The following is a 21,223-nucleotide window of genomic DNA, read 5'->3' as shown; positions in this document are numbered from 1 at the left end:
GGAATAAGCAGCTCACGTGATCATGAAAAATGATAGGAAATAAGTATTCTTGACAAAAATTGACTGATCGTGTGTCAGCAACTCATTCAATGGCCAGAACTAAATAATGCAGCGCCTCGCGGTAGTTAATGTAACTATTCCTAGCAGTAACCACAGCCACACAAATGTCTTCTGGAGAATTCTGACATAGTTCTGTTACATTGATGACCTGTATTTTTTAAAAGAGATTTAAAAACAAAGAATGAGCACTCCACAATGTTTAAGACAGAAGAGAAACATCTCGCCTTCTTTGACCTTCCCCCCAAATACAGCTCCTCCCACAGTGTCAAAGGCCCATGGCTCAGTGGGTACAAGGCTGGCTTCACGTTGTCCTAACTCAACTACATTTACAACATCAAGTCACATAACTTCCTCCGTAACGTGCTTCTGGCACATATATGATCGGTCTACATATTTCCAAATTATAGGGGCTGGAAACAGTCATGTGAGATTTGTTCTTATTACTTGTAATGGTTAATACCTAAACAAGGTTAAAAAATCAAAACAATGCTACCAGGAACCCTCAGAGCACTCCCCGCAGGACCCGCCCCTGTCCTTCCCTGGGAACAACCTAACAGCCACACTGGGGCTCACAGACCCCAAATGCATCGAATACATCCAGAGATCCAGGGAAAAGAACCCCAAGGGCCATGGAAAGAACTCTAGCTCAAAGCCTATGAAAAACATTGCCAAATATTCAAAATCTAGCAGGAACAGGAACAGACTGTGAGTCAGCATGACTAATGCAGTCATACAGTCAGTTAGGAAAAAAGGCTTAATAGATCATCCCTTCTCTGCTCGCTGAAGGGGCTGTGAGGGTTCCTATAGCAACTTGAATCCCACAGGGTTTCCCCCCCCCCTTTAATCATGTTTTCACCAGACATTTTATATTTCAACATTTTCCTGGAAAATTACTTAAATGGACCTGGTGTTATTTTTTGCCATTACCTACTCACATTCATGGTCAGGGTCTCTTCCATCAGAGGAAACGGGGTATGAGTAGCCATGGAGAAGCCATGTGCTCGGCTGGGGAGTTCATCAGTTCTAACGTCGGTGTGTCATTTATTTTCATGGTTTATGGCACTAAGAAAAACGCTGTGGCTGAGTGGCTCATATAGGCTAATGGTCACTATGATGGATTCCCAGTCTTGCATGGTTAAAATGAAATCAGAGAAATCTTTTTCAAGTAGAGAGAAGGCAAAGCATGAACTGAACCTCAAAGCTGCCTTTTGAAAAAAAAGAGGAATTTCAATGATTGCCCTTTCTAGAAATATCATTTCCAAGACCCCAAACGAGGGCACATTATGTTTCCCTGATGTGACACCACGTAGGATCTTCATAGATTTCTGAACTGTAACTGGGAAGGCACCTTTGAGATGCAACGTAACCTAAGCTCTCAAGGATGAGGAGACAGACCAAGGAATGTAAGTGACCAGTACGATGGAAAAATACCTCGCTGTTATTCACTGTAGTTTGAAGCACAAATGAGATCTGAGGACATTAATCGTAATGAGGGAACATTCTAAATAGGATTTTTGAACCGTTGAATTAGACCACATCATATCGTATTCATCCAGCTCCGTGGAGCCTTTCATCTGTGCACAAGCAGGGAGGCTGGCCGTGGCTCCTGGCCCACCATTCGCTTAGGCAAATCAACCTAAATTAATTTGACGGTTTGGTTTGGTAAGCAGGATATAAAAAAAATAACACTGACTCACCATATCATATGACACTCCTAGTTTCTCTTTATTTTGCCAAATTATATCCACTTTGCAATTTGCAACACTTCCTACACTGTATAATGGATCTCTAAACTATACCAGGCATCTTTTAGGAGAAAACAGGTGGTCGAATGGGGAAAAGAAACAGATCTTTATTTTCCACAGTCAGGTAAATGTGAATCCAAAGCATGCTCTGCTGTGCTCATTTTCATCTGCCTGAGAAAGAAGAAGAAAAAAGACCCCATCACAAGACACTTGATGCCTGTCTAGGTGGTCGGTCAGCTCAAGAGCTGGAAACTGATCTCAAGAAAGGGAAGGCAAAAATCCCCTTTCTCACAGAGGCCTGAGATGAAGTCCGAGTTGGGTCCAAATACCACCCTTTGGAAATGAAGCCAGCTGCCTGCATCTCTTCCGATGGAAAAGGGGTGCTCGAGTTTAAACAGTCTCCGAACTCCACGGCGTTACCATCCGGAGGGAAACACCGCAACAGGTGGCCGCCATCTGTTACCCAGCCCAGTCCTCCTGCCGCACAGAACACGACAGGGAAGCCCAGGGACTCCCACTTGCCCAACTTCAGGAAACGATACAACGTCACCACGCATTTTTAAGCAACCTGGTGTGAGCCACCGGGCTTTCTGAGTAGGTCAAGTTCCCAAAGACTGCTGAGGTCCGTGACCTTTCCGGAGAGCCTCATGCACCTGAGCCTAAGCCTGTATTTCAAAGGAAAACGCTCCTGGGGGGAAACTGAACATATGTGCACACAGGGCTGGTGATGGCCAAGTGGCTGCTGTGAACGTCCAGTGGGGGCCCCGAGGGAGATAACGCGTGGCTCCGATCTGCCCCTGACCTAGATCTTGGAGGCACGGCCCTGCCATGGTGTCTGTCTACCAGAGCCGAGGAGCATCTGACGTTTGTGTTTCACTGAGGGGAGCGCGGACTCCTCTAAGCAGGCAGCCTCCGGGCCCTGGGAGAGGCCCAGGGGTGGTTCTGTCTCAGCTCCACCACTTTGGGTCCCTCCCAATCGATATTTGCATTAGCGTCCTTATAAGGGCTGCCATTCTTGTCACAGTTGTGAGGCCTTGAGCTTTTCATGATTTACTTTAATATTTTCCACACAAGAAAGACAGTACTCTAAGACACTGCTAGGCACCCCCAAGACAATGCAGCAAGTTCATAGCCTTCTTCTCTTGGGATTTCAGAGGATGATCTTTTCACTCATAGGTCACACTAACTGCAGCCTTATGTGTCTGCTCGTTCATTAGTGTAGGGACCTGCTATTGAACATGGAAGGACACTTCCTCAACACAACTTACAGTCTCTTGAGGCAACAGATCCACATGCTTGGCCCCGCGCCTGGCATCCCAAGTGCTCAATTACCGTGAAATGTCATTAGTGTCTCCCCTTGCATTTCAGCCCACCACACAGCAAGACAGCCAACTCACTCCTCAGACAGAACATTACGTATACGCTTACAACATTAGATATGGACGGAGAACTGTGTCATGGTCAATGAGAGACTATGGGTTTCAATCTGTGCGCTTGGAAAAGTCAAAAAATTCTCTAAGCCTTCGATGCCATATTTGGTAAATGGGGAGAGTGAACCAGGTGCATCGAAAGACTGCAAACTATTGTTTCCGCCAACTTCAAATGCCAAGGCGATTACCTGCTCCTGGCTGAGCCGCAGGCTGAGAGCTCTGCTTTTATTGTTCGTCGAGACCATTTGCCTGTCCATCCCCGGGCGGGCCGTGCTGATGACAGCAGGAAAATGAACTTTCCCAGCGCATGTGTCTTATCTCCCCCTCGGGAGCAGTGACGGGACCTGCTCCGGAAGTGGTGCGTCCCCATGCACGCTGGGCGTGTCTACTTTGGGAACTCTCTTTAGAAGCTGCAGGAAATCAGCCAGAATGATGTCCCCTCAGTGGGAGCAGGAAGGATTCTTTCCAGGCAAAAGCCAATATAAAAGAGATGCAGGGTCATGGTGGATGACAATCATCAAAGAGCGGCTCTTTTCTCTCTCTCTCTCTCTCTCTTTAGAAATTCTAACATTTCAACATTATAGAATTTTCTGTAAGAGATACTATTGTTACACAAAACTTGCCACGCATGACCTATGATGATGCCATGCTTACTGTCTATCTCGGTTTTCCAGAGCAAAGCAGAGAACAATGAAATCACAACTCTTTCCAAGCAAAGAAAAATATATACTGCAGCAGCTGTGCATGTGTTCATGAAAGAAACTCTCCAACCCACACTCAGAGCCTCTTTTTTTTTTTTTTTACACATTTCCAGAAGCGTTCATATACACAGGCACACCTCAGAGATATTGCAGGTCCGGTTCCAGACCACACAATAAAACATATCCTGCAACACAGTGAGCCAGAAGACGTTTTGGTTTCCATTGCGTATAACAGTTCTGTTTCCACCATATTGGAGCCAATATTAAGTGTGCAATAGCATTATGTCTAAAAAACGTACATAGCTTTATTGAAAAGGCTTTATTGCTAAANTCAGAAGGTTTGGTTTCCATTGCGTATAACAGTTCTGTTTCCACCATATTGGAGTCAATATTAAGTGTGCAATAGCATTATGTCTAAAAAACGTACATAGCTTTATTGAAAAGGCTTTATTGCTAAAAAATGCTAACCATCATCTGAGCTCTCAGCAAGCTGTAATCTTCTTTGCTGGTGGAGAGTCTTGCCTTGGTGTTGATGGCTGCTGACTGATCAGGGTGGTGGTTGCTGAAGGTCAGGGCGGCTGTGGCCATTTCTTAAAATAAGACAACAATGAAGTTTGTAGCATTGATTGACTTTGCTTTTCATGAATGGTGTCTCTGTAGCATGGGATGCTGTTTGATAGCATGTTACCCACAGTAGAATTTCTTTCAAACTATCAACTAAGTTGACCCGATATTCTAAGTCCTCTGATGTCATGTCAACGGTCTTCACAGCACCTTCACCACGAGTAGATCCCACCTCAAGAAACCACTTTCTCTGCTCATTCATCAGCAGCACTCTTCTGTTCCAGTTGTATCCTGAGATCGCAGCAGTTCCGTCCCATCTTCAGACTCCACTTCTACTTGTGGTTCTCTTGCTATTTCCACCGCTTCTGCAGTGACCCCTTCCTCTGAAGTCCTGAACNACTTCTGCAGTGACCCCCTTCCTCTGAAGTCCTGAACCCTCCAAAGTCCTTCATAAAGACTGGAATCAACTTCTTCCAAATTCCTACTAATGTTGATATTCTGATCTCTCCCCTTGAATCATGAATGTTCTTCATGAAATCTATGATGGCGAATCCTTCCCAGAAGGTTTTCAATTGACTTTGCCTAGATCCATCAGAGAGCTCACTATCTACGGCAGCTATAGCCTTAAGAAATGTTATTTCTTAAAGAAGACGACTTGCCAGTTGAAATGACTCCTTGATCCATGGGCTGCAGAACGGATGTTGTGTTAGCAGACGTGAAAACAACATAAATCTCACTGTCCAACTCCATCAGAACTCTTGTGCGATCAGGTACAGAGTAAGTGATATGCGAAAGGAATCTTTTTTTTTTCTTAGCGGGTCTCAACAGTGGGCTTGAAACATTCAGCAAACCATGCTGTGAACAGATGTGCTGTCCTCTAGGCTCTGCTGTTCCATTTACGGAGCACAGGCAGAGTAGACTTACTCTAATTCCTAAGGGCCCTAGGACTTGGGAAATGATAAATACGCATCTGCTACAAGTAAAAAGTCACCAACCGCATTAGCCCTGGCCAGACGATCAGCCTGTCCTGGGAAGCTCTGAANACATTAGCCCTGGCCAGACGATCAGCCTGTCCTCGGAAGCTCTGAAGGCAGGCACGGACTTCTCCTCTCCAACCAGGAACGTCCTAGATGGCATCTTCTTCCTGTGGGAGGCTCTTGCATCCACACTGAAAATCTGTTGGTCAGTGGAGCCGCCTTCGGTCATGAGCTCGGCCAGATCTGCTGGATCACTCGCTGTGGCTCCCACAGCAGCACTTGCTGCTTCGCCTTGCACTTAATGCCACAGACACGGCTTCCTTCCTTACACCTCACGAAGCGATCTCTGCTAGCTTCAGACTTGTCTTCCGCAGCTTCCTCCTCTCTCCCCGCCTTCCCGGAATGGAAGAGAGTCAGGGCCTTGCTCTGGGTTAGGCTNTGCTTAACCGCTGTGCCACCCAGGCGCCCCTATACTGTTGTGTCTTGGGAACAGGGAGCCCAAGGACAGAGAGGGACCTAGATGAGGAAATGGCCAGCTGGTGGAGCGGTCAGAATACATACAACATGTACCAATGAAGNCGCATTCACGACATGGCTAACTGGCACAAGAGGCCTCCGCTTTCAACATGCCTTCCTCACTACGCTTTAATCATGTCTAGCTTTTGATTGAAAGTGAGAGGCATGTGGCCCTTCCTTTCAGTGGAACACTTAGAGACCACTGTAGGGTTATAAATTGGCCTAACTTCAAAACTGTTGTGTCTTGGGAACAGGGAGCCCAAGGACAGAGAGGGACCTAGATGAGGAAATGGCCAGCTGGTGGAGTGGTCAGAATACATACAACATGTACCAATGAAGCTCACAGTCTTAGATGCGCATAGTTAACAGTGTCTGAAAACAACCACAGTAGCAACACCAATGATCACTGATCACAGGTCTCCATAACAAATACAGTCGTAACAAAATAGTTAGAAATATTGTGAGCATTACCAAATGTGACACAGAGACACACAGTGAGCTGGTGCTGTTGGAAAATGGTGCTGGTAGACTTGCCACATACCTTCAATTTGCTTCCAAATTTTTGCCAAGTGCAAAAAAGCAAAGTGCAATAAAATGAGGTATGCCTATATTTAAAAAAGCAAATGCAAACTTATAATATTCATAATATGTTTAGTTAGCTGAATTACATCGGTCTCCATCCCTAGTCTGAAGGTCTGTGAGAGAAGTTCATTCCCTCTGCTTACTCAGACACAGTGTGGCGCCAGGAAGCCCGCGGCAGAGCGGTCAAGTGTGGAGGATGAGTGAATGAACGCCTGAATTGAATGTGTGACTGGAAAGGGAGGTGTTTGATTGTGCGGAGACAGGAACTGTTGCAGAAGACAGAGGTGAAAGAAACAGAACATCTATACAAACACACAAACATAAAAAGCATAGCAGCTTGGCTTGACTGGTGCCCATTCCAGAGAGTGTTGTTTTTAAATTAATGTGAGCTGTATGTGAAGCAACTGGGCTGACTGTCCTCTGTCACACCACGCCACCGGCTGGAGGCCAGTCGCAATTCCTGTCACAGGAAGAAGGCTATTTAAGAAACACCGTGGCTCGGTTCGCATCCCCGTGATGGAGTCCATGGTAACAACGAGCAAGGAGTGCTGGGTTACTGACACGCTGAGTCCATGAATCAGGATCTGAGCGGGGGAGTGGCAGGTGTGCAACAGACCAAGTCGTCGGCTTGTTCATCAAGCCCCTTGTTGATTTGTCTGAACCTGATGTGGAGTCACTGCTCCGCCTGCATGCCATCTCCTCCCGCGACAAGTGTTCCCATGGTGCCACGTCTGGGAACCAGCTTCTGGAGCACAACTACGAACACAGCAAAGGACAACACGCAGGGTTTCAGGTGGGCACAGATGGCCCTACTCTCCGGGGGGGAGAGCCATGGAGCTCACATCTCTCATCCCGCCATCCAAGAAGTTATGTTCTGTCTCTTCTGCTTAGAAAGGGGATTGATCTGTTAACAAATGACACAAACAGTCCCTTCAAAGCAGTTTATTTTTTTTGTTTTTGTAGTTTTTATACTAAAGGTACTAAAATTTATGCAGAGCATATTCCAGCACTAGATGCTTGAAGACTATTACCAAGGATATAATTTTAGCCATTGGTTTAGAATTCTGTTTTTTGCATGTTTCTCCAAGGGTGAGTATTTGTTTATAATTGAGGATACTTAATTGTCCACAGGCGTGGTAGCTCCATGGAGAAGGTGAACTCCACAGCGGACGTATTTCCAGGCTGGGAGAAGAAGACCAGGATCTCAGTTCTTCCACTGTCAATAATGAGGTTTGTCAGGGTGCACCTCATGGGACCCTGATCAGTAAGGACCGTTCCGATGTAACTCTGGTTCATTCCTGTATTTTCCCAGGGATCACCTTGCATTTTTTAAACTTTTGATTAAATACTTTGCAGTGTAGCTTCTGGAAATATCCGTTGTCTTTGGATTGGCCTCTGCCTTTCTCTGTCTTTAGCATCTTGCTTTCCTCATGGTTTTGAATTTCATAAAAACCCTTGGCATTTAACATTATTTGGAAATCCTCTCTGCAGTATTTTTTAACTCTTGCTCCCCATCCTGCTTTGTGTGCACGTGTGTGTGTGTGTGTGTGTGTGTGTGTGTGTGTTTTCCAGGTTCCATCTCAATCCTAATTCATGAAACTTTAGAACGTTTATCTCATCACATAAAATACACTAACTTCAGGAGGTTTCTGTTATGAAAGGCAACTATAAACGTCTCTAAAAAACTTAATTCTCCAAAAGGTCCTGTGATGCAATGATCTGTACTTAATGCTTGGTCAAAGTAATACGAAGACATACATCGTTATAAGTATTACTTGATAATAAAAACATACACCATATCAATCATTAAATTATTACCCCTAATTTTCATGGACTCCTACACACATACACATGCACACATGCAGGCTTTAAAGCTCTTAAGACTTTCCAAGATTAGAGAGTTTGGCAGATGGTTAATTTACAGAATCAATGCCTTCGATACCGTCTTAAGGTATGTGGACGACTCTTGTTTTTGCAGAGCTGTGGCGGTTCTTTAAATCTCACCCACGGCCGCCTGTACAAACGGGAACAACAGGACAATGGTCCTGGACAGAAAAATGAAGACTGGCCCCAGAATTTTACATCTGCGTTGGCTTTATTTTTCCATTCTGTGATGCCCTTTGCTCTCTTTCCATTTTAATTCTGGTGCACACAGAGCAGGCGGTGAAACCGAGATCTTCCGCTCCGTGGAGGTGGCTTCTGAACTGTGTGTACATCGGAATGTCTTGGGAAGCTTCATAAAAGCACAGCTTCTCCTGGGACACGGCCCCTGAACCCGTGCCTGCCCAGAGGAGAGCTGCCCCTCAGTGGCCAGTGCACAGGGGTGTGGGGACCCAGAGACGCCCTCTGTTGCTGTGGGATGCGGGGCAGCGTCCGTCAGTCACCGCAAAGCAAACGGGAGCTGGCTAGTTGGTTCGGTTAATTTGTAAGGCCACTCTCCACAGTGTGTTTTTAGAAGTTCGTATTGCTGAGGATGTTACAGCCACCCAGTGGGCTTTCGGATGACACATTACACTTGTTTTTATGACCAACAGGTCCTCACTCACTAGATGAACAGCAGGCAACCCAAACTTCACCTGCTCACTGCGGGAATTCTGGTATTGCTTCTCAGACCTGCTTCTTCCCTGCTGATCATATCTGCACCTTCCTTCCAGGGCTCGGATCCAAACAGAAGACTGTCTCCCTCCAGGCACATCCCGTCCACCGATTTGGACTCTGACTTCCTCCCCTCCTCCGCTCCCACCTGCTGGATGCCACCACCGTCTTGGCTCCGTTATGGGAGGACCCCGCTCTCCGGTCTCCTTGCTCCCTCCTGGCACAGCATGCTGGGTAAAGGCCCAAACTGCTCTGCTAGTGTGAGTCCTGGACCTGTCACACCNTTTCCAGCTTCGTGACTTGAGGGCCACCCTCTGGGCCCTCCACCCATGTTTGTCCAGCACACCAGGCTCCCCGGGGCGCACTCCCTCTGCTTGAAGGCTTGTAAAGGTTTTCTCAAAGCTTTTTTTATGTGGTTGGTTCAAACGTAACTTTCAAACTGAGTGCTTTCCTGATGCCTCTATTTAAAATTGCGATCCCCCCCACGTCTGTGCCCCGGGCCCCCCGCTGTATTCAGCTTCGCACATCTGCTGCCCTGTACCAGGCCACCCCACTCCATGAGCTGCTCTCAGTGGTCTGGTTCCACACACAGACATGCGCACTGTTCCGGGGAAGGGTATGCCCTACTCCACTCCCCGCCGCGGTCACCGCCGTGCCCCGCGCACAGTGGGTACTGAGGACAGAGGTGTTCAATGTTGTTAGGCACTTTTTTTCAACTCTTCAGTTTTTTTTTTTTTTAAAGATTTTATTTATTTATTTGACAGAGATAGAGATAGCCAGTGAGAGAGGGAACACAAGCAGGGGGAGTGGGAGAGGAAGAAGCAGGCTCATAGCGGAGGAGCCTGATGTGGGGCTCGATCCCATAACGCTGGGATCACGCCCTGAGCCGAAGGCAGACGCTTAACCGCTGTGCCACCCAGGCGCCCCATCAACTCTTCAGTTTTGTGCCCAGTTTTACTTGGGCATTTCTTTGAGTCACCCAGGGGAAGGAAAATGATTCACATCCTCGGCAGACAGTTTGCAAGGCCTTTGTCTTGTATATAAATTCACCATGAGGGTTAACCAGGAGATTTTACCTTTCCCTCCCTGTATTTAGAGACTCCTTCTTGCCTAGAGGATTAAAAAAAAAAAACCAAAAAACAAAAAACATGCAAACCTGGCTTATATATCATCAGATAGTTTCCTATGTTAACCAAAATCAAAAGCTGAGCATCTGTTCTTACTTTCTCTTTGCACTTTGACGGTAAGTACTCTGCCCTCTGGTAGTGGGTTCACTTTGAAAAGGTAGCAGCAATGACAGGCAATGAAAACACATCAGTTGTTATGAAATTGGTATTAAAACAAATGTCTTTGAACCAGTGGTACATTCCAAAGGTGCTTTATAAATACACACGAGGAAAGCTTCCTGGTTATGCCTGGACCACGTGTCCACTTGGGATGATTAAAATATTTTTCTTTTATTATAACCACACACTGCAGACAATCAGGCAATTAGCTGTCTGTTATTCCTCTTGGCAGCAAATGTCTTTTTTTTTTTTAATAAACGTGACCTCAGCCTTACCAACCCTGCCAACAGTTAATTATCAAGAAAACAGCTTCAGTCATTGAAACCTCACTCATCTTTGCAATGTGCCAGCTGGGATCATTTCCACTTTTCTATGGATCTTGAAATTTTTCAGTGTGTAAAGAACTTTGTTTATAGGACAAAATACATGAAAATCTTTAATATGTCCTAGACTTCTATGATAATGGAGCCTGTGATTGATAAAAGTAGAATGTTTTCTTGGGATGCCAGCATCTTTATTTAGCTTTTCCTGTTCTTGGCATTCACTTGAGCCATGATAATGCCAGCAAAACAAAGCAGAAATTGAATATGTTGAAGGCCTGTTATAACCACTGGAGCCCAGAATATCTAGAAATATCCCTTTGGCCGTTTCCTCACATACTTTATAGATCACACATCTTTCAATAAAGGTAGGTCAATATATTTATCTCTTACCATCACATTGCAATGTTTTGGTCAGTATCTATGATAAAATGCTTGCCCCAAAGCCCCAAACAGCCATACATGCCTCTAGCGCAAAGTTGGGGGTAGTTTTGGGGCTGGAAGATATAATTGATCCAATTCAGATCAAACCATTTGATTCACCACTGCCAAAACGCTCAGATTTTATATATGAAGTGATAGTAAGTATAAAAACTTCACCAGAACTTTCAGCTCATCAGAAACCACCATCATAAATTACCCCATCAATAACTCCTTCCTTCTAGAAATTGCACCCCTATCGGGGTGCCACATAGCCAGAGCAGAGAAAGCAAATTTTAACCAAGTCATGGTTGCCTGAGAACCATATACAGCTGACTCTTTCCTGACCAGTGTCTCAGACTTTGCAGGGTCAAACTCTACAGTCGTCGAAGCACCTGCTAGGTCCACACCACTAGAGTACCACGGGAAGTTTTGTAAAGGAGGGTTGCTTCCTTTCTGTTGGTGAAGTAACGTGAGCACAGAAGAGAAAATGTGGCTACCGACACACACACAGACACAGGTGTTAAAGAAGCGTTAGAATTTGCATCAATTCCATGGGCAGCTGTCATTCACCATGGTGGAGGCACTGGTCCTTCGCAGACCTTGTTTACGACACACCTGTATCTATCCACCCCATATAATTGGGTTTCTAGGGAAAATGAAATATTGCTTACACATAGGTGCACAGGAACACGTACGTTACTCTACGAAGTAAAACCTCTTGGTTTTGCACACAGCAACCAATTACACGAGCTTAATTGGCACAATAAAGCTTATTAGCGTACCTGTCATGTTGCAATATACAAGAGCAGGTCCCAGCGGGCCACTTCCGTCTGAATCGATATAGTAGAGCCCTGAGGAGTTTCCTCTGTGCTTGTGGGCTTCACAGGACTGCTCGTACAAAGCTGCAAAGGACAGGGATCTCAGACAAGGGCTGCAACAGGACGGATCCCTCCCTGTCGTTAATGATGGGATAATTTCCCCAGTGATACTCATTATGCCTTGCTCCTGGGGACATTTTCTCTAGGAGAGTGTTCCCCTGTGTCAATCAGGCAGCATGAAGACTCTGAAACTTGGAGCGAAATATTTTAAGAGGTATCACCGTGTGGATCTGAACCCTGCCTGCTCTAGGAACAAGATTCTTTCCAAAACCATGGTAACTGGACTCATACTATGTATTTCTATTCTGCTTCACAATATCTAAGCATCTGACATGCACTGGCTTCATCTCCGTAAGTGATCTGTTATTATCTAATAACTACGTCGATGTATTAAATTACTCAGTAATTACACCCTCTGTTTACTTAAAACAATCTACGCGTGCAATGCATTGTTTTCCAGATGAGTTTTATAAATCGCCAACTCTTCTTCATTCCATTTATAAGGTGTGCTTTGAAAAGAAATTTCCTTAAATGCTTTGCAAATGATGATTCAAGCAAATTGAAAATAAATATATATATACATATATATGTGTGTGTATATATATATATTTATTTATATGAAACGTCTCTTGGTAATTTCAACGTATCCTGATTCTTAGTTGAAATTTTTTATATGTGCAATAAATGTTTTGCTATCACAAGGCAAGTGATTAACATCTGCAGATGATGGACTTAATTAATGCTCAGAATAAGTTTAAATGACTAATCAACTGAGTAATACCTCCCATGTGCACCACTCATTTCCTTGACAGGAAAGACCCTTTGAAAACCTGAAAAGTGGCTAATGGCAGCCAGGAAAGAAGAACAGTTGTGGTTGTGACACAGTGGGGACCGGATCTCTCAGCCACCCTAAGGATGAGGCCTGGCATCCATGAGCACAGACCCAGCAAGGGCAGAGCGGGGGCCGAGAATTGATGCCATTCTACACTCGCTGTTTTAACAACCTTTTAAAACTCTGCCTATTTCGAAGAATGAAGAAAATCCTAGAGAGGGGGTGGGGCAGGGCAGGGGGATTATTTTTCCCCCTTCTCAGGAAAGATCAAAGTAATGTTCGCTTGCCCAGGGATTTTGCAAAATAAAACTTTCTTTTATAAAATATGGCCGAGTGTCAAGTATGTCAAATTAGATTGGCCCCAATCAATAGCACACGTAGCACCATCTACTCTGATGGCCCCAGGGACAATATGGATTGCTTTCCCAGACATGCTGGCATTTTGTCCACTCGTGTTTACGTTCCCACGAATACCTAAATATGCTCGTGACCACCTAGAAGAGCGTGCAGAGGGACAGACACAAAGTGATAACAGTGGTCATGTGTGCGTTGGGGCTGAACCTGCCTGGGGACCAAGGGTAGAGGAGGAAACACTGGGAAGACACCTGCTCTATGTGTGAATGCAGACGCATCCATTGGGCACTTACACCAAAAACTAACAGCCTCTGATCCCTTACTGCAGATTTGGAAATATCTCACCTTCACTTTGGTATACAGTTTGAGAACGACAATAAAGTCCGTTCAGTTATTAGACCAAATTGAATTATTAAGTCCAAAAGTGAAAGACCCTTTATATAACACCTGTGAATTTTTAAATCAGAGCTGTTTGGAATGATGTTTAAATCAGAGTTACTGATAACACTTCAGCAATCGTTCCTTAGTCATTGATTTTCAGTAGGTATCGGCTCTGTGTAAGGCACCTTGCTAGGTGTGATGGGGAGACACTGTATGTAAGAGGCCGCCCCCATTCCTAGCTGCAACTCTGTACCAGTCACTCAGCCTCAGATTTTCCAGATGTCCAGCTCCTTCCAAACAAAGAGTTGTCTTGGCAAATTCTTACCTGACACCATAACAGTAAATAGAGATGCAGGCAGAATTGCTCTGGTTGAACTTATGGGATTTTTAGGGCAATGAGTCACCTCCCTTTGTCTGTAACAGCCTCCTGGCTCCTCTGTGGAACCCCCTGGGCTGGGGACCAGTTCTTCTCATCCCAACACTGATGCCTGCTTCTCTGGGGTTCAGTTCACATAAGGTTGGATACATGATAATCCATGCTCTCCCTTGGTGAATTTTCATGTCATGCTGTCCCTCTAAAGACCCAGAGAGGGTTGATGTGCTACAAAAGAGGGGACTCAGAAATGTCGGCAGTCACTCTGGAAAACAGTATGGATGGTTCCTCAAAAAGTTGAAAATAGAGCTACGCTACAACCCAGCAATTGCACTACTAGGTATTCGCCCCAAAGATACAAAGGTAGTGATCTGAAGGGGCACCTGCACCCCAATGTTCATAGCAGCAATGTTTACAATCCCAAACAATGGAAAAAGCCCAGACGTCCATAGACAGATGAATGGATAAAGAAGATGTGGTCTATATACATGAAGGAATGTTACTCAGCCATCAAAAAGAATGACATCTTGCCATTTGCAACAACATGGATGGAACTAGAGGGTATTATGCTAAGTGAAATAAGGCAATCGGAGAAGACAACTATCATATGATTTCACTCAAAATTGGAATTTAAGAAACAAAACAGAGGAGCATGGGGGAAGGGAGGGAAAAATAAAACAAGATGAAAACAGAGAGGGAGAAAACCACAAAAGACTCTTAATCATAGAAAACAAACTGGGGGTTGCTGGAGGGGAGGTGGGTGGGGGGTGGGATAAGTGGGTGATGGACATTAAGGAGGGCACGTGATGTAATGAGCACTGGGTGTTATATAAGACTGATGAATCACTAAACTCGACCTCTGAAACTAATAATACACTATATGTTAATTAACTGAATTGGAATAAAATTAATTAAAAAAAGAAATGTCATCAGTGATACATAAAAAAGGAAATAGTAGAATAAAAACATTAACAACAAAAGCCAATAATTAGAAAGCAATGAGGAATTTGGGGCTCTGTCGTAAGCTTCTAGTAGGTAATGATTTAGGGGTCAATAAATTTTGGTTAGCTGTGAAATTGAGAAAATAATTCTTCAGGAAAGAGACTGGTGTTCAAGGTGGAAGAAATGGGATGGAGAGGTGGTCGCAAGCCCTGGCTGTCAGCTGTGTCACCACAGCAAAGGGCTGACCTCTCGCTTTCTGCAAGCGTACAGTGTGGAAAATAAAGCACTTACCTTCTAGGGCAGTTTTGAGGATTAAAGGAGTTGAAACATGCAGAACTAGAGAGAACTAGGATCCCACAGGCATGTGGTAAGTTCCCAGTGCATTAACCACCACCATCATCAAAGAGCATCAAGACTGCAAGGGACCTGAACGATTACCTGGCTTCTGGCTGACATCTAGAAACCCCACCATGTTAGTTCCCGTCCTGAGCTCCTCTGGGGACTCTCCTCATTTGATTTTAGAAATACTGACAATCAGTAATTTGTCCTCTTTATTATGGCAGACAGGACTTGAGAACCAAAGTTGGGTCCAACTCAAGAAACAGAACAATTAACACCATCATGCCATCTAGATTGCTTTTTGTATTTTTGGAGGGGGGTTTGTTTGTTTGTTTGTTTTTTTACTTTTTGCTATATTTTATCTTCCTATACTTACTTTCCTTTGCCTGGTACTTTCTTTTTTTTTTTTTTTTCCTGTCCTATTTGATAAAACAGATTTCTGTAAGCTGCCTTAACATCACTAGGAAATAAAATTGATTAAAAATTAACTAGACAAGGGCACCAAGGTGGTTCAGTTGGTTAAGCGACTGACTCCTGATTTTAGCTCAGGTCATGATCTCAGAGTCGTGAAATCAAGCCCCATGTCAGGCTCCACACTGGGCTGGGGTTCTCTCTCTCCCTCTCCCTCTCCCCCTGCCCCTCCCCACGTCTAAAATAAATAAATAAACAAACCAGACAAAAATTTGTCTCTAAAGTACCTACTTGTTGTTAGCACACGGTTGCACAGATACAGACACATACACACCAAATCATGAAAGGGAAGATAGAACTGCATGGAAATCCAAACAGTGAGGTGTGAGGCTTACAGGAATGGCAGGTCGCGCCCGTGTAGCCCGTGTGCGCACAGTCACAGGAGAAGGTGTCCCAGGACTGGGAACATTCGCCCCCATGTTCACAATAGCTGGGCAAACACCTACAAGAAAACAGATACACCTGCTATTTCCCACATTTGGTCAGGAGAAAATGTGTATCATAGTGCTAACCTGTTACAGTGAAAGATGGTATTGACGGTGCCTTCAGGAGAAGAATGAGACCAGGAACAAAACTTGCTAGTTCTGTCAAGAAGGTTTCCTTATGCAGTACTCACCACAGCCTAAGAAACCCACTAGATGCTACCAATTGTCCTATACTGGCAGCAGATAAATTTTCTACACATTGCATTACATAAAAAAATTTGTTTGCTTTTTCAAATAAGGCAAGATCAGTTTCATCCACGATCAGAGAGACAAAGTGCTAGCAATGGCCACAGGCAGCCACACTTGTTCCCCTCCCTGTTTCCATGTCCTTGCAGTGGGACCTGCTGATCCTTCCACCAAGAGGCATAGCCTACTTCAAACTGGGTGGGGCATGGGACCTGCTCTGACAAATGGGGCATTAGCAAACTGATACATCAGAGGCTAGAAGAGTGTTTGGGAAGTGAAAGACCTGCACCCAGAAATGATAATATATGAGAGAAACCAGAGATGACACAAACCAATAGAGAGACATGCTTTGTTCACGGATTGGACAAATTAGTATTGTTACAATGTCCATACTACCCCAAAGCAATCTACCTATTGAATGCAGTCCCTGTTAAATTCCAATAGTACTTTTCACAGAACTAGAATAAAAAAATCCTAAAATTTGTATGGAACTACAAAAGACCCTGAATAGACAAAGCAACCTTGAAAATGAAAAGCAAAGCTGCAGGCATCACAATTCCAGGCTTCAAGTTATATTACAAAGCTGTAGTGATCAAAACAGTATGGCGCTGGCACAAAAACAGACAAACAGACAGACACAAGAACAGAATAGAACACCCAGATATGAATCCACATCTGTATGGTCAGTTAATCTTCACCAAAGCAAGGAAGAATATCCAATAGGTAAAGGACAGTCTCTTCAACAAGTGGTGCTGGGAAAACTGGACACAACATGCAAACGGATGAGACTAGACCACTTTCTTACACCATATACAAAATTAAATTCAAAGTGGATTAAAGACCGAAATGTGAGACCTGAAACCATAAAACTCCTAGAAGCAAACATAGGCAGTAAATCCTTGCAACATCAGCCTTAGCAATATTTTTCCTAGATATGCCTCCTCAGGCAAGGGAAATAAAAGCAAAAGTAAGCTACTGGGACTATATCAAACTAAGAAACTTTTGCACAGTGAAGGAAAACATCCACAAAACAAAAAGGCAACCTTTTGAATGGGAGAAGATAATTGCAAATGACATATCCAATAAGGGGTTAGTATTCAAAACATATAAAGAACTTATACAACTTAACACCAAAAAAAACAAGTAATCCAATTAAAAATGGACAGAAGACATTAACAGACATTTCTCTAAAAAAGACACCCGGATGGCCAACAGACATGTCTCGTCATTCATCATCAGGGAAAGGCAGACCAAAACCACAATGAGCTATCATCTCACTCCACTCAGAGTGCTAGTGTCAAAAGACAAGAAATAACAAGTGTTAGGGAGAATGTGGTGAAAAGGGAACCTTCGTGCACTGTTTGTGGGAATGTAAATTGGTACATCAACTACAGAAACAGCATGGAAGTCCCCCCAAAACTAAAAATAGAAATAACATATGATCCAATAATTACACTTCTGAGTAGTTATCCAACAAAATAAAAAACATGAATTCAAAAGGATATGTGCACCCCTATGTTTGTTGCAAGCATTATTTACAATAGTCAAAACATGGAAGCAACCTAAGTATTCATCAGTAGATGAATGGATAAGGAAGATGTGATATATATACACACAACGGTATATTACTCAGCCATAAAAAATGTGAAATCTTGCTATCTGATACAACGTGGAGGACCTGGAAAGTACTATGCTAAATGAAAAAAGTCAGATGGAGAAAGACAAATACCATATGATTTCATTTGTATGTCGAATCTAAAAAAAAAGCAACAGCAACAAACAAATGAGCAAACAAAAGACAAAAAAGATAAACAGACTCATAAATATGAGAGCAAACCAATGATTGCCAGATGTTGGGGGAGGGAGAAGGGAAAATATGTGAAGGGGATTAAGAGGTACAAACTTCTAGTTATAAAATAAATGATAGGGATGAGAAATACAACATAGAAAGTATAGTCAATAATAATGTAATAACTTTGTGTGGTGACACATGGTAACTACACTTTCCAGGGTGAATGTTTCATAATGTACATAATGGCTGAATCACTAAGTTGTGCACCTAAAACTAATATAATACATCAACTGTATTTCAATTAAAAATTAAAAGAGTTTAAAAAGTTAACTCAAGTTGGATCATAGGCCTAAATGTAAAATACCAAACTGTTAAAACTCCCAGAAAACAGCACAGGAGAAAATCTAGCTGACCTTGGGCTTGGCAATGACTTTTCGGATATTGTCCATGAAAGAAAAAATTGATAATTTGGAGTTCATTAAAATTTAAAACTTAAGGGAATGAGGAGACAAACCACAGACTAGGAGATAGTCTTTGCAAAACACATATTTGACACAGGATGCATATCCAAAATATAGGTAAAACTCTTTTAAAATTCAACAGTAAGGGCAATGAGCAACCAATTAAAAACGAAGTCAAAAGAGTCAAAAGATCCGTGCACACGCCTTACAAAAGAAGAGAACAAGATGGAAAATACGCTTACGAAAACATGCTCAACCTCGTTAGTCATTAGGAGAGCGCAAATCAAAGCCGCAACAAATCACTTCACACCCACTAGGGAGCTATCATCAAAAAGACATAATAACAGGTGTTGGCAGGGATGAGGAGGGTTTGGGAATTCTACATCACTGTTGGGAATGTAAAATGGTCCTCTGGAAACCAATCTGGAAGTTCCTCAAACAGGTAAACACAGTCACCAATGACCCAGCAATTCCGCTCCTAGGTATATGCCCAAGAGAACCGAAAACACAGGTCCCCACAAAAACCGAAACATTAATGTTCATATCAGCCTTATTCATGAGAGTCAAAAAGTGGAAACAACCTACTTGTCCCTCAAGCGAGGAATGGATAAAACAAATTTGTCATATCCTTACAAAGGAACATTATTCATCACAGCTTTGTCAATGACGTAGAAAAGAAGACCCACGTCAATTTAAAGGTGATTACCTGGGTCCTCATAAGCCGCAGCACCTCTCTTGTTATAGAGTTGAAGTTCTGAATATAGTCCCTCAAAGGCCTCATACATTTGCAGGAGCTATGTAACTATTCGTTATCCTCTGGGGCTCAATGCCTATTTCTCTCAAGGAGTCAAAGGAAAAGGTAACTTTGGGTTTCTTCTACTCTACACGCAGCTAGCACTCCTTTGCTATTTGGGAGAAAGATGCGGGAAATGAAATCAATTCCTTTCAAAGGACACACATAAACACTCTCCTGCTAGGTCTTCTGGCATTTGAGTGGAAGACACCTGATTCTGTGCCAAGAACTAGAAGGTGGGCTTCTTGGGAAAATAGAAGGATGTCTCTTCACCTCCAAGGATTATAGGGCAGGTTAGTCTGCATCCAGGCCCTTCCTTTAGTGACTGTTGTCCCACATCCTTGGTCTATTTAGGACAGTCTCCTTGACTCTACACACCTGAGGGGGGCTTCCTTACCCCAAACCTCCTGCTGTCCTGGTAGGACCCAGCATACACAAGGAAGACCAGAGAGAGGTACTAGCTGTAGTAAGAAAACTCAAATGGCAGCACAGCCCCACATGTGTGAGTGTGCAGGCACACCAGTGTGTATCTTAACCTGACTTGAATACTGCTCCACTGACAAAGACCTGGTGTCAGTGGGAACCACAAGTCCAGCGTGCTGGCTATGCCTACACGCAGATGAGGCAAGCTTACTCTGTACCAGTTCCTTTGCGAAGACAGGTTGTGAATCCTACACACCGTGCATGGACCAGGTAGCTTCTAGGTTTAGAGAAGATGCTGGCCAGAGTTGATGCAGAGGATGGCAATCAGGGTTGGATTAGGGCTTACCACCCTGGCCTCTAAAAAATTGCTAAGAAAACAGACTTTAGGGGCGCCTGGGTGGCACAGCGGTTAAGCGTCTGCCTTCGGCTCAGGGCGTGATCCCNTGTGCTGGCTATGCCTACACGCAGAGGAGGCAAGCTTACTCTGTACCAGCTCCTTTGGGAAGACAGGTTGTGAATCCTACACACCGTGCATGGACCAGGTAGCTTCCAGGTTTAGAGAAGATGCTGGCCAGAGTTGATGCAGAGGACGGCAATCAGGGTTGGATTAGGGCTTACCACCCTGGCCTCTAAAAAATTGCTAAGAAAACAGACTTTAGCCTAGAGGAGAGCCAATTTAGGGAACTCACTGGGTAACTTATCAGACTATGGGGTTGTAAAAAAGGGTGCCTAGACTTAGAGCAGGAAAGATGAAGATTCATGGTGGAAATCTGGGTGGGACAGAGAGCACTGATGAAGCATTTGGTGAATGGGCAAGGGTCTTGTTCCTGAAAGATGGAACAGAACAGGATCCTCTTCTCTACAATGAGAACGAGATCCCTGCTTTCAGATGGAGACTTGAGTAGATGTCACGTTTAAGATTCTTCTCAACTTCAGGATTTGTGCTTTCACGATCCTCAAAATACCTTAAGATTTAATAACTAAACCTCCTGACTCTGTGCCTCCAAAAACTGTGCTTCTCCTCCATCACTATTCCACTGAGTGGTGATACCGCCCTTTATCCAGCTGTCCAAGCCAGAACTTGTGGGTCATCCTGGTATGTCCCTTTCCATCACCCCACAGCCACTCAGCTCATCAGCTTGTGATTCTGTCCACCAAACAGCGTGTACGTCATCTACGTTTTTCTCTTCCCTACTTCAGGCCATTATTCCTTCTCACATGGGTAGGCAGCTCTTTACCTGGCCTTCTGGCCACACACGCTTTCTCTGTGGCCCACACCCAAATCATCTTGCCCCTGTCGGCAGTATTGCTTAG

General features: G+C 44.1%; 1 protein-coding gene across 1 annotated transcript in view; it reads right to left on the bottom strand.

Annotated features, from left to right (window-relative positions):
• The window catches only part of LOC100473014 (contactin-associated protein-like 3), a 205,717-nt gene that overhangs the window by 46,215 nt on the left and 138,279 nt on the right, over window positions 1–21,223 (bottom strand). The window contains 2 exon segments of the mRNA XM_034647088.1: window positions 11,982–12,101; window positions 16,105–16,211. Of these exon segments, the coding sequence (XP_034502979.1) occupies window positions 11,982–12,101; window positions 16,105–16,211 (227 nt within the window).

The sequence above is a fragment of the Ailuropoda melanoleuca genome, chromosome 17 (genome assembly GCF_002007445.2).
Source record: "Ailuropoda melanoleuca isolate Jingjing chromosome 17, ASM200744v2, whole genome shotgun sequence".
NCBI classification, from domain to species: Eukaryota; Metazoa; Chordata; class Mammalia; order Carnivora; family Ursidae; genus Ailuropoda; species Ailuropoda melanoleuca.
The sequence above is the reverse complement of the archived record's forward strand: the minus strand, read 5'-3'. Positions and strand labels throughout refer to the sequence as shown.